Below are 13,840 nucleotides of genomic sequence, written 5' to 3' on the forward strand. Positions count from 1 at the left end.
TCAGGTAGCCAAAGTATTGGAGGTTCAGCTTCAGCATCAGTCCTTCCAATGAATATTCAGGGCTGATTTCCTTTAGGATTGACTGATTTGATCTCCTTGCTGTTCAGGGGACTCTCAAGAGTCTTATCCAACACCACATTGGACTAATAATTAAATTGATATATGAAAAATTAATGGAAGAAGAAGAAATTTTGTACATATGGGAGCCCCATAAAAATATGAGACATGTCAGCAGTCGGGTTCTTGTTGCTTATATACCATTCTGAGCTAAGGAGACTGGGGCAGGGGTTTGGGGCTTCAAAGAGAGGGAAAATCATCCACAGGAAAATGAGAAGAGCTAGTGTTTTACCAAACAAATGTTTGCCATGCCATGCTGATAAAGCTTTCTGATAGAAAGCATTTTCTCTGGTAATAACTCTCTTCCTGGTGCAGGTTTCATATCTAAATTCTTTTATACAGTTAGTTGTTGTTGTTAGTCACTAAGTCGTGTCTGACTCTTTGTGACCACATGGACTGTAGCCCACCAGGCTCCTCTGTCCATGGCATTTTCCAGGCAAGAATACTGGAGAGGGTTGCCATTTCCTTCTCCAGAGGATCTTCCTGACCCAGGGATTGAACCCGCATCTCCTGCTTTGGCAGTTGTATTCCTTACCACTGAGCCACCTGGGAAGCTTTATGCAGTTAAAGGGGAAGTAAAATGTTCTTCCTGTGTCTGCTGGGCTCTGCTTATCTTTAGTTCAAAATAATCCATGTGCTAAAGTGGCACATTCTAGGGTAGCAGGCATATCTTGCTCTTTCTCACTATCTCTACTGAAAGCTTGAGGGAGCCCCAGCTCTTTTGTCCTTTAGGTATTCCAGCAACATCCTCCTCCCCATACCTTTAAAAATTGAGATATAACTCATATAACATTTACTATTTTAGTGTTAAATATAATTCAGCATCTCACATCTTTTTCTAAAAATTGAGGTAAAATTTATATGACATAAAATTAATCATTGGCCGTTTTAAAGCATGCAGTTCAGTGGCATCTAATATATTCACAGTGTTGTACAACCATCACCTCTATTTAATTCCAAGACATTTCTATCATCCCAGAAGGAAACCCTGTACCCACCCAACAACACCTGGAAATGTACTCAACACAAGTATGACAACCTTTTAGTAGTGGATTTGGCTACCTTTCTAACTGAAATCAGGACAGATAAATTCCCTAAGAAAGCAACTGAATATAGGACCATTTTATAATGAAGCCAAAGGTACCATTTTGAAAGGTATAGATGTCTGGGCTCACTAGATTCCTAAAATCTTACCTGGTAAAGACAGTGCCTGATCAGTATTTGCAACTGATCCATTCATTTTAAATATGATTATTTCACTAACTAAAACTCATTTCTAATATTCTTTATGGTAGTTAGCAAAGCCTTTTCTGTTGATCAGAGATAAATTACTGAGGCATTTTTTCAGCTACTTCTGAAGTGTGGGCTTCTGATGGAAATTTGCTAAACAGTCCTGGAGCATCTATTCCTAATTAGGGTCACTGACCATCCCTAGAAGTTAGATTGTGCCTAACAGACTCACTCACATATATTGTCTGTGTTGAGTTAACTTGGTATTACAGCATATGCACAATTAACTTTTACTACTTTAATTATAAAAATTGGACAAAAAATGAGAGCAAAGGAAGTATTAAAATGGAACTCTGAAGGAGCCTGTGCCCCAGGCCATGCTTGAAATGGTCTGGCATTGAGCTAGGCTTTTTGAGATTCCTGAAGACAAGTATAGGGTAGGGTCTCCAGTGCATTGGAAGAATTTCAGCTCTGCCTGTTTGAATTGCCTCAAGGCAAGTCATCAGCAGGACCAGAAATCAGGATAATTTTATCCTTAGAAGCAAGATGTGTGTGTGTGAAGTTGCTCAGTTGTGTCTGACTCTTGTGACCTCATGGACTGTAGTCCGTCAGTCTCCTCTGTCCATGGAATTCTACAGGCAGGAATACTGGAGTGGGTTGCCGTTTCCTTCTCCAGGGGATCTTTCCAACCCAGGGATCAAACTGGGTCTCCTGCATTGCAGATGAATTCTTTACCATCTGAGCTACCAGGGGAACCAAGATAGCTTTCTTTTATTTTTAATGAGAAAAAAATGACAAAACTTATACTCATCTTGTGGGAAAGATACACATACATACAGAATCACACTGTGAAGTTCCAAAGACAGATTCTAGTTCAATTTATGGTAGAGTTGAATGATGGATTTATTGTTTGAATATCACTTCCTCATTCTAACCAAATGGTAATGAAACAGCAACAAATCTAGATTGTATATCCATTCTCATAGCTGATGTGTAGAATGTCTTTCTGCAAAAATTTCCTCAACTGTTTTCTTTACATTAAAAAAAGTATAGAGGCAGTGGCTTTGTTTTTAAGTTTGCTGAATTTTTTTTCATTTCTTAGTTTCTAATTATGATTCCAACAGGTATTATCATTTGATGCCTATTTAGAAGATGAAGTGCCTGATAAAAGTCAAGAAAACTATAGAATAAGACGCTATAAAATCTACTTCTACCTTGAAGATGACACAATTGAAGTAAATGAACCAGTGTTGAAAAATAGTGGACTGCCTCAAGGTATCTGTTTAAAGCAGAGTTATGGTTCTTTCACTTCTAACTACTGCCTTTATGTACTACTTTCTCTAGCTTTTTTAAAGACCCCATGCTACTGCTTGGATATCTAACTTGTTGACAATGGTGAATATAAACATGCTGTTACCTTGTAGTTATTGATGGTAACTTACCAGCTTCTATGCCTCATACCTCAACACTGGCCATGTCACTCACTTGTCGTCATCATTGTATCCTTTCACGTGTTGCTCTAGTATGAGCAAACACTCCTCTGTCTTTTACTCTTTTCTTCAAACTCTTTTTTTGTCTTTTTGCTATGACCACATTACTTCCTTCATAACACCCTAAGGGGAACAGAGAAGACTGGTCTCCACTGCCACTTCCAGATTGAGGTTCTCTGTCCTTTCTTGAATTCACTGCCATTTGCTTCAACCACTGTCTCCTCATCTTCATCCCTGTTAAGTACAGGCTTTCATAATGCTTCAAGAGAAGGCTATTGCTCCTTTGCCCCACATATGCCAGTCATCTTTATCCATACTCCACTTCAGCCAGACAAGCTAGCTCTCTGATGTGAAGAGAAGCTAACTGTTGGTTGCATTAGTAGAATCATGGCAGAGGTCAAGGGAGGTGACTGATTTCTTCTGTGTGTAGAAGTCCTTGACTTGGGGATGATGCCAAGTTCTGGGTGCCTTCAAGAGAGAGCAATGGTGATAATGAAAGGACTGAAGATTTGTCATGTGTAAGAGATAATAGTGAAAATGGATGTTTACCCATAAACAGAAGACTCACATATACCTGATGAATGTCCTAAGGAATCTAAAGGGCTGTCCTGTGGGGGAGGGGTGATCTAGTTTTCTGTATCCTCATGGACAGGATGTAGGGGATCAGAAGAGGACTAATTTTCTCTTCTGGTCAGTAAGAGAAATAATTTTCTGGCAGAGAGGTTCACACACTTAGGACAAGGTACAAGTGAGTCAGAGGACTACCCTGCCTGGGGTAGGCAATGATCCTCTCTCTCTGTTGTGTCATTTATTTGGAGAATTTATGGCTTAATGATGAATCTTTTAGAAAACATGGAAGTGTTTTAATATTTAAGAAAAGATTTTCACAAACTTTTAAGGTTGAAGTGTGACATTTTATTTTGTAAAGGGACAAGAGATCTTTTTTTTTAAGAGATCTTTATACTTAAAAAAATTGTATTGAAGTATAATTGATTTACAATGTTACGTTAGTTTCAGGTATACAGCAAAGCAAATCAGTTACACATATACACATATCCACTCTTTTTTAAGGATTTTTTTCCCATACAGGTCATTACAGAATATTGAGTAGAGTTCCCTGTGCTGTACAGTAGGTTCTTATTAGTTATCTATTTTATGTATAGTAATATGTATATATCAATCCCAATCTCCCAATTTCTCTCTCTCTCCCCCATCTTGTAACCGTAAGATTTTCTACATCTGTGACTCTACGTCTGTTTTGTAAATAAGTTCATTTGTATTATTTTTTTAGATTCCATATATAAACAGTATCATATATTTATAGGTCTATTTATGGTTATTTAAAACATATATAATGCAGTTCTTAAATATTGACAATAATGTATTAGAAAACATTTAAATAATTATTTCAAAATATTAAGAAAACTTACAGCTTTTAATTTCCATGAACATCTGTTTTGCCTAAGTTTATTTGTTTAGGTGAGTGATGTTATTGTTTTAGCAAAAAAGTATTTTCTTGTAAATATTCACTTAAATGCTTTACTCTGATATTCCCTAACTAAGCTTTGCTTATTTTTTTATTACCTCCTCACATGACATAAGATTTACACAAGTGATGGACTGGAGGTCATAGGACATCCTGAACCTGCATTTGTGACTTGCATTATGTTTTTATTATTACCTTAAGGCAAAAGTTCATATTATCTGTAGCTCACTGGCCCCATGTCCAGTGAATCTTAGTTTTATTAAACTTCAAGAAGGAAAATGAAATGTAACCTCTATGAGGATCTTGGAAAGGCTTTTATTAAGACTTTTTGATTCTCCCAGCCTCTTGATTTTAAATCTCACATAGGCAGATTCCAAAGGCAAATTGAAGGTAGTTATAATGATTGATTTGAAAATAATTTTTATGTAATAGGAGGGAATGTTGTTCATAAAGACACGGGGCGGGGGAACCTTAGGAAAAGACAACTTTAAAGTCTCTTTCAGAATTTCTGATTGGCTCACACTGATCAGGACATTTCCCTAAGTGAGACATATCAAGTGGTATGAACAGAATACATAGTAATCACGATAAGTAATGAGGTTGAATTTGTCAGCAAAGTGGAGATACCTAATGGGCTATCACAAGTCCTGTGGAAAACAAACAGAAATAACTGCTCTGTCATCAAGATTCATTCAGAGACAGAGCAGTCTCTCTTGAAATATTTAATATGATGATTCTTGTTAAGGAAGGTCTGTTAGGACAGAGGATACTTTGCAAATTCATTGTATGTCTTCTTCAAGCTTTCCTAAATTAAACAATGAGGCTGGGGATGAGTATACTGAGCCAGGGGCTCAAGCTCAGTGGGATGGGTAGGCAGTGTTTCTTTCATCTGCCCTTTGAGTGGCCTGGGACTGATTTTTTGCACATGTGGAGCCTTGGAAGAGGTTAAGGGTCACATTTAGGTGCTGGGCACTGACAGTGCTCCTGTTACTTCCATAGGGTTTTGATATTTTCTGAATGAACTGGGAGGTTAGATGCACCAGTTTTTTTAGTAGAGCTGACCATTCAGAAGTGAGTGCACCTGGATGAATTATAGCCTCCCTTTCTAGCTGCCTCTTTTTTTTAAATTTATTTTTATTACTTGGAGGCTAATTACTTTACAATATTGTAGTGGTTTTTGCCATACATTGACATGAATCAGCCATGGATTTACATGTATTCCCCATCCCGATCCCCCCCTCCCGCCTCCCTCTCCACCCGATCCCTCTGGGTCTTCCCAGTGCACCAGCCCCGAGCACTTGTCTCATGCATCCAACCTGGGCTGGTGGTCTGTTTCACCCTTGATAGTATACTTGTTTCAATGCTATTCTCTCTGAACATCCCACCCTCACGTTCTCCCACAGAGTCCCAACGTCTGTTCTGTACATCTGTGTCTCTTTTTCTGTTTTGCATATAGGGTTATCATTACCATCTTTTAAAATTCCATATATATGCATCAGTATACTGTATTTGTCTTTATCTTTCTGGCTTACTTCACTCTGTATAATGGGCTCCAGTTTCATCCATCTCATTAGAACTGATTCAAATGAATTCTTTTTAATGGCTGAGTAATATTCCATGGTGTATATGTACCACAGCTTCCTTATCCATTCATCTGCTGATGGGCATCTAGGTTGCTTCCATGTCCTGGCTATTATAAACAGTGCTGCGATGAACATTGGGGTGCACGTGTCTCTTTCAGATCTGGTTTCCTCAGTGTGTATGCCCTGTAGTGGGATTGCTGGGTCATATGGCAGTTCTATTTCCAGTTTTTTAAGGAATCTCCACACTGTTTTCCATAGTGGCTGTACTAGTTTGCATTCCCACCAACAGTGTAAGAGGGTTCCCTTTTCTCCACACCCTCTCCAGCATTTATTGCTTGTAGACTTTTGGATAGCAGCCATCCTGACTGGCGTGTAATGGTACCTCATTGTGGTTTTGATTTGCATTTCTCTGATAATGAGTGATGTTGAGCATCTTTTCATGTGTTTGTTAGCCATCTGTATGTCTTCTTTGGAGAAATGTCTGTTTAGTTCTTTGGCCCATTTTTTGATTGGGTCATTTATTTTTCTGGAATTGAGCTGCAGGAGTTGCTTGTATATTTTTGAGATTAATCCTTTGTCTGTTGCTTCGTTTGCTATTATTTTCTCCCAATCTGAGGGCTGTCTTTTCACCTTGCTTATAGTTTCCTTTGTCATGCAAAAGCTTTTAAGTTTCATTAGGTCCCATTTGTTTAGTTTTGCCTTTTATTTCCAATATTCTGGGAGGTGGGTCATAGAGGATCCAGCTGTGATTCATGTCGGAGAGTGTTTTGCCTATGTTCTCCCTCTAGGAGTTTTAATTTCTGGTCTTACATTTAGATCTTTAATCCATTTTGAGTTTATTTTTGTGTATGGTGATAGAAGGTGTTCTAGTTTCATTCTTTTACAAGTGGTTGACCAGTTTTCCCAGCAGCACTTGTTAAAGAGGTTGTCTTTTTTCCATTGTATATCCTTGCCTCCTTTGTCAAAGATAAGGTGTCCATAGGTTCGTGGATTTATCTCTGGGCTTTCTATTCTTTCCATGATCTATATTTCTGTCTTTGTGCCAGTACCATACTGTCTTGATGACTGTGGCTTTGTAGTAGAGTCTGAAGTCAGGCAGGTTGATTCCTCCAGTTCCATTCTTCTTTCTCAAGATTACTTTGGCTATTCGAGGTTTTTTGTATTTCCATACAAATTGTGAAATTATTTGTTCTAGTTCTGTGAAAAATACCGTTGGTAGCTTGATAGGGATTGCATTGAATCTATAGATTACTTTGGGTAGAATAGCCATTTTGACAATATTGAGTCTTCCAATCCATGAACACGATATATTTCTCCATCTGTTTGTGTCGTCTTTGATTTCTTTCATCAGTGTTTTATAGTTTTCTATATATAGGCCTTTTGTTTCTTTAGGTAGATATACTCCTAAGTATTTTATTCTTTTTGTTGCAGTGGTGAATGGTATTGTTTCCTTAATTTCTCTTTCTGTTTTCTCATTGTTAGCATATAGGAATGCAAGGGATTTCTGTGTGTTAATTTTATATCCTGCAACATTACTGTATTCACTGATTAGCTGTAGTAATTTCCTGGTAGAGTCTTTAGGGTTTTCTATGTAGAAGATCATGTCATCTGCAAACAGGGAGAGTTTTACTTCTTCTTTTCCTATCTGGATTCCTTTTATTTCTTTTTCTGCTCTGATTGCTGTGGCCAACACTTCCAAAACTGTGTTGAATAGTAGTGGTGAGAGTGGACACCCTTGTCTTGTTCCTGACTTTAAGGGAAATGCTTTCAATTTTTCACCATTGAGGATAATGTTTGCTGTGGGTTTGTCATATGTAGCTTTTATTATGTTGAGGTATGTTCCTTCTATTCCTGCTTTCTGGAGAGTTTTAATCATAAAAGGATGTTGAATTTTGTCAAAGGCTTTCTCTGCATCTATTGAGATAATCATATGGTTTTTATCTTTCAATTTGTTAATGTGGTGTATTACATTGATTGATTTGCGGATATTAAAGAATCCTTGCATTCCTGGGATAAAGCCCACTTGGTCGTGGTGTATGATTTTTTTAATATGTTGTTGGATTCTGTTTGCTAGAATTTTGTTAAGGATTTTGCATCTATGTTCATCAGTGATATTGGCCTGTAGTTTTCTTTTTTTGTGGCATCTTTGTCTGGTTTTGGAATTAGGGTGATGGTGGCCTCATAGAATGAGTTTGGAAGTTTGCCTTCTTCTGCAATTTTCTGGAAGAGTTTGAGTAAGATAGGTGTTAGCTCCTCTCTAAATTTTTGGTAGAAATCAGCTGTGAAGCCATCAGGTCCTGGGCTTTTGTTTGCTGGAAGATTTCTGATTACAGTTTTGATTTCCTTGCTTGTGATGGCTCTGTTAAGATCTTCTATTTCTTCCTGGTTCAGTTTTGGAAAGTTATACTTTTCTAAGAATTTATCCATTTCATCCAAGTTGTCCATTTTATTGGCATAGAGCTGCTGGTAGTAGTCTCTTATGATCCTTTGTATTTCAGAGTTGTCTGTTGTGATCTCTCCATTTTCATTTCTAATTTTGTTGATTTGGTTCTTCTCCCTTTGTTTCTTAATGAGTCTTGTCATCATAAAATTGACGGCTTGTCAATTTTATTTACCTTTTCAAAAAACCAACTTTTAGCTTTGTTGATTTTTGCTATGGTCTCTTTTGTTTCTTTTGCATTTATTTCTGCCCTAATTTTTAAGATTTCTTTCCTTCTACTAACCCTGGGGTTCTTCATTTCTTCCTTCTCTAGTTGCTTTAGGTATAGAGTTAGGTTATTTATTTGACTTTTTTCTTGTTTCTTGAGGTAAGCCTGTATTGCTATGAACCTTCCCCTTAGCACTGCTTTTACAGTGTCCCATAGGTTTTGGGTTGTTGTGTTTTCATTTTCATTTGTTTCTATGCATATTTTGATTTCTTCTATGATTTGTTTGTTATTCAGAAGCATGTTTTTTTTCTCCATATGTTGGAAATTTTAATAGTTTTTTTTTTCCTGTAATTGAGATCTAATCTTACTGCATTGTGGTCAGAAAGATGACTGGAATGGTTTCAATTTTTAGAATTTACCAAGGCTAGATTTATGGCCCAGGATGTGATCTATTCTGGAGAAGGTTCCGTGTGCACTTGAGAAAAAGGTGAAATTGATTGTTTTGGGGTGAAATGCCCTATAGATATCAATTAGGTCTAGCTGGACCATTGTGTCATTTAAAGTTTGTGTTTCCTTGTTAATTTTCTGTTTAGTTGATCTGTCCATAGATGTGAGTGGGGTATTAAAGTCTCCCACTGTTATTGTGTTATTGTTAATTTCCCCCTTCATTCTTGTTAGCATTTGCCTTACATATTGCGGTGCTCCTATGTTGGGTGCATATATATTTATAATTGTTATATCTTCTTCTTGGCTTGATCCTTTGATCATTATGTAGTGTCCTTCTTTGTCTCTTTTCACAGCCTTTATTTTGAAGTCTATTTTATCTGATATAAGTATTGCGACTCCTGCTTTCTTTTGGTCTCCGTTTGCATGGAATATTTTTTTCCAGCCCTTCAATTTCAGTCTGTATGTGTCTCTTGTTTTGAGGTGGGTCTCTTGTAGACAGCATATATAGGCGTCTTGCTTTTGTATCCATTCAGCCAATCTTTGTCTTTTGGTTGGGGCATTCAACCCATTTACATTTAAGGTAATTATTGATAAGAATGGTCCCGTTGCCATTTGCTTTGTTGTTTTGGGTTAACGTTCATACAACCTTTCTTTGTTTCCTGTCTAGAGAAGATGCTTTAGCATTTGTTGAAGAGCTGGTTTGGTGGTGCTGAATTCTCTCAGCTTTTGCTTGTCTGTAAAGCTTTTAAATTCTCCTTCGTATCTGAATGAAATCCTTGCTGGGTACAGTAATCTGGGTTGTAGGTTATTCTCTTTCATAACTTTAAGTATGTCTTGCCATTCCCTTCTGGTCTGAAGAGTTTCTATTGAAAGATCAGCTATTATCCTTATGGGAATCCCCTTTTGTGTTATTTGTTGTTTCTCCCTTGCTGCTTTTAATATTTGTTCTTTGTGTTTGATCTTTGTTAATTTGACTAATATGTGTCTTGGGGTGTTTCGCCTTGGGTTTATCCTGTTTGGGACTCTCTGGGTTTCTTGGACTTGGGTGGCTATTTCCTTCCCCATTTTGGGGAAGTTTTCCTAGCTGCCTCTCTTATCATGTAATTTTTTTAAGGAGAGGGGAGTTTGAAATAAGCCAGAAATAAAAGAGGCATCCCTTAGCACGGTGCCAAAGTAGGCATTCAATTTTGTGAAGCTCCTCATCAGAACAACATATTCACAAATCCTTGTTGGCAAAGCGATGTGTGTGAAAAGTCAAGTCACTGAGGCACATCAAGACTTGCTTTCATTCCTTGCCAGGGCATCATTCTCTTTTGGGTAGATACATTATATTTGCAGAATTTGTTGCTGTTATGCTGGAGTACAGTTGAAACAATGTGACACCAAACCAAGAATGTCAGAGGTTAATCCCAATAGTTTTACCTCTGATTGTCTAACAGGACAATTATTTGTCAGATGCTGCCAAGTCTAAACTAATCTAGTGTAAGGAAAGGATAACCATTAGAAATATGCCCTGAGTTTCTGGTAGGGTCTGTACCAGTTCTCACTGGAGTGCCATCATCAGAATCTCCTGATCCATCCCCAGAATTTCTGATTTGATAGGCCTGGGGTCAAGGAATAACTTCTACTTGATTCTCAGTGCATCCTTGGTTAAGAATATTGATCTCCACTAGTGATTTATATTGGTTCCTCAATGGGGTAGTATTTCATACATATATATCTCTATATAGAGTATAGATGTACTATAATGTATACTATATATATTTACATTTTATACTTTAACATGATCTACTTGAATCAGGCAAATGTAATCACAAAATAGAAGGCATTTATTTATACTGGGCATATGCTATATCTAAATATACATCCCATGAGGTTGCCAAATAAAATACAGGATACCTGGTTAAATTTGAAGTTCTTAGTATAACTATGCCCCTTCCCCCCCATTACTGTGTGGGACATACCTATACTAAAAATTATTCATTATTTATCTGAAATTCAAGTTTAACCAGGCATCTCATTTTTTTCAATTTGCTTAATCTGGCAGCCCCAGGGGGTAGACCTTGGGGAGGGAATTGTCACTAAATGGAGCTGAGTAAAATTTAGGAGTGGAGGTAAGTCATTGGTCTGTGAAGATAGGTGCTTGGTACATGATGGTTGTTCAGTAAGTTTGTTGAAGAAAGGAAGAAAGAAAAGGAGGGAGTGAAAAAGGAAAGGAAAAGTGATAGACAATGATAGCACAATGCAGGCATCATGAATTATATGAGGTACTTTGAGGAGTCAGAGGTGGAAACACCAGTATCCATTAGAGGATAAGGCATTTGAGTAGTACCTCAAAAGTTTCTCTAGATGAAGATAGAAGAGGAAGGCATGTTAGTCAGTAGGAACAGCATGAGGTGAAGAGGTAGGAGAGTGGTGAGGACAGTGTTAGTCACTCAGTGTGGCCAACTCTTTGTGATCCCGTAGACTGTAGCCTGCCAGCTACATGGAGTTCTCCAGGCAAGAATACTGGAGTGGGTAGCCATTGCCTTCTCTAGGGGATATTCCTGACCTAGGGATCGAACCCATGTCCCCTGCATTGCAGGCAAATTATTTACCATCTGAGCCACCGGGGAAGCCCTGGTGAAGAGAGGAGTTGGGAGGTATTTGGGAGCAGATATAGAATGTGTGAGGAAAACTAGGCAAGAAGGTGGTAACGCAAGAGGACAGAACACCCAACATGCCATCGTTTGGGGCTTATTCAGTGGCTAGGGGGAGATGCATAGGATTATGATCAGAGATACAGAATTCAAAAATTTTTATTCTTTTGCTGTAAGACTAAGTATCAGGCCAACTATATTTAAAAAGTTATTCCCATGAAATCAAACTCCATAAAGATGATGTTTTATAAAATTAAAAATGGAATGCTAATTTTAGTGAAGGAGTGAACAAAAGAGGAAAAGATACTCTGTCATTTCTGATCACAATGAGTGGTCTTAGTATTTTTAGGATATAAACTTTAGTAGACATGAAAAGTGAAAGTCGCTCAATTGTGTCTGACTCTTTGCCATCCCATGGATTATCTTGTCCATGGAATTCTCCAGGGCAGAATACTGGAGTGGGTAGCCTTTCCCTTCTCTAGGGGATCTTCCCAACCTAGGGATTGAACCCAGATCTCCCTCATTGTGGGCAGATTCTTTACCAGCTGAGCCAGACATGACAAGTGGCAATTCCACCTGTATATTCATTAACATAAGAAATACCTGCCTCTAGACTTGGATGTGCCTTAAGTCTGTAGTGTTACTAAAATGAACTAAACACACTTAAGTTAGAGGTAAGAGATTGGAGTCTTAATTCTTGAAGGTGAATTCCTAAAAACTAAATTTAGTAGTATGAGCAAAGATCTAAAGCAATTACCAACTGAACGAAATGAAAACACATTAAACATAAATGAATATATCATCATTTTGATCTAAACTACAGGGAAATGTTAGAAAGTTAAAGCTTGTAGAATATAATCAGAGAGCAGGACCTTTAAAAAGAAAGAGATGTAAAATATGAAGATAAGGAAGAGCTGAAAAGCAGACACCTGATGCCTGGATATCTGCTCAAATTGTCTTTATGGGCCAATTAAGAAAATAAACATCTGAAAATTTCAAGGGCAGATACAGTACTTTTGTTGTTGTTTCTCCATGGGGTCCCAAAGAGTCAGACACAACTGAGTGACTAACACTTTTCACTTTCCATTTTGTCATGTTATACACCTTGATGATCTCAGGTGCTCTTTAGCATGTGCCGAAGACATGGCATCCTGCATATTTCTTTGATATTCAGGAGAACCACCTACTGGTGGTTTCTGCCATTTATCATGAAAGACTATAACCATACAAATACCAATAAATAGAAATTTCAGTCCCCAAAGGACACAGTTGAGAGATCCCACTAATTGTGAAAGCTCTCATGTGTAACTACCTTTCAAATGCCCCATGTTAGTTTTCGATTAACATGGAATTGTGACCTTGGATTTCTTGTTATTAGAATGTTCTTGTTTAGTGTTAGATCTGCCTTCTCTTTTCAACCCATGAATGATCCGGATTCTCTCTTGTTACCACAAGGAACTCCCCTGGCTTCTTGTAAGAACCATCTAGGGAGAAGAGTAAGGGACCTAACATAAGAAAGCGTGTGGAGGTTGCAGATACACAGGCTCTGCAAGGAGGGACAGCTGATGCGGTGGTATTGACTCTGGAGGGGGGAATTGTTGCCACTGACAAATGGGCCCTCTCCAGAAACAAACTCTTAGAGAAGAGAGAGGCTGTTCTTTTGGAAGAGTGGCTCCTTCTTCTCTTTCACGGTGGCTGGCTGCTCTTCTCCACATTTCTAGCCTGTTTTGCCTAAGACATTCCCGCCTCTCTTCCACTTAGGTAACTTTTGGCTGTAGTACAGTGAAATACAATTCAGTGCCGACTGTGGAGCAATGGTGCTTACTTTGGGCTTGAAAAACCCAGGTTCAAGATACTTTTCTGCCATTTGTGAGTGCATAACCTTGGGCATGTCACTTAACCATCCTGAGTTTCCTCATCCATAAACTGAATATTTGTGTTTCATGCATTATCTGCATTATGCAATTGTTGAAGATTAAATGAGAAGAATATATGAAAGCATATCCTAGGGCTATGATGATGATTATAATGATTATTATTTAAAAGTTTAGTGGGTGGGCCAGTTCTTCCCACTTTGAAAAATATAAGATTCCTGTTTTAAACTATAAGCAAGGTGAAAAGACAGCTCTCAGATTGGGAGAAAATAATAGCAAACGAAGCAACAGATAAAAGATTAATCTCAAAAATATACAAGCAACTC

General features: G+C 37.9%; 1 protein-coding gene across 1 annotated transcript in view; it reads left to right on the forward strand.

Moving 5' to 3' along the window:
* EFHC2 (EF-hand domain containing 2) overlaps positions 1 to 13,840 on the forward strand; it is a 240,083-nt gene that overhangs the window by 89,378 nt on the left and 136,865 nt on the right. Inside the window, exon 3 of the mRNA XM_043459414.1 lies at positions 2,472 to 2,622. Coding sequence (XP_043315349.1) covers positions 2,472 to 2,622 — 151 coding nt within the window. The remainder of the gene's footprint in view (positions 1 to 2,471; positions 2,623 to 13,840) is intronic.

This window comes from Cervus canadensis, chromosome X (genome assembly GCF_019320065.1).
Source record: "Cervus canadensis isolate Bull #8, Minnesota chromosome X, ASM1932006v1, whole genome shotgun sequence".
Lineage (NCBI taxonomy): Eukaryota > Metazoa > Chordata > Mammalia > Artiodactyla > Cervidae > Cervus > Cervus canadensis.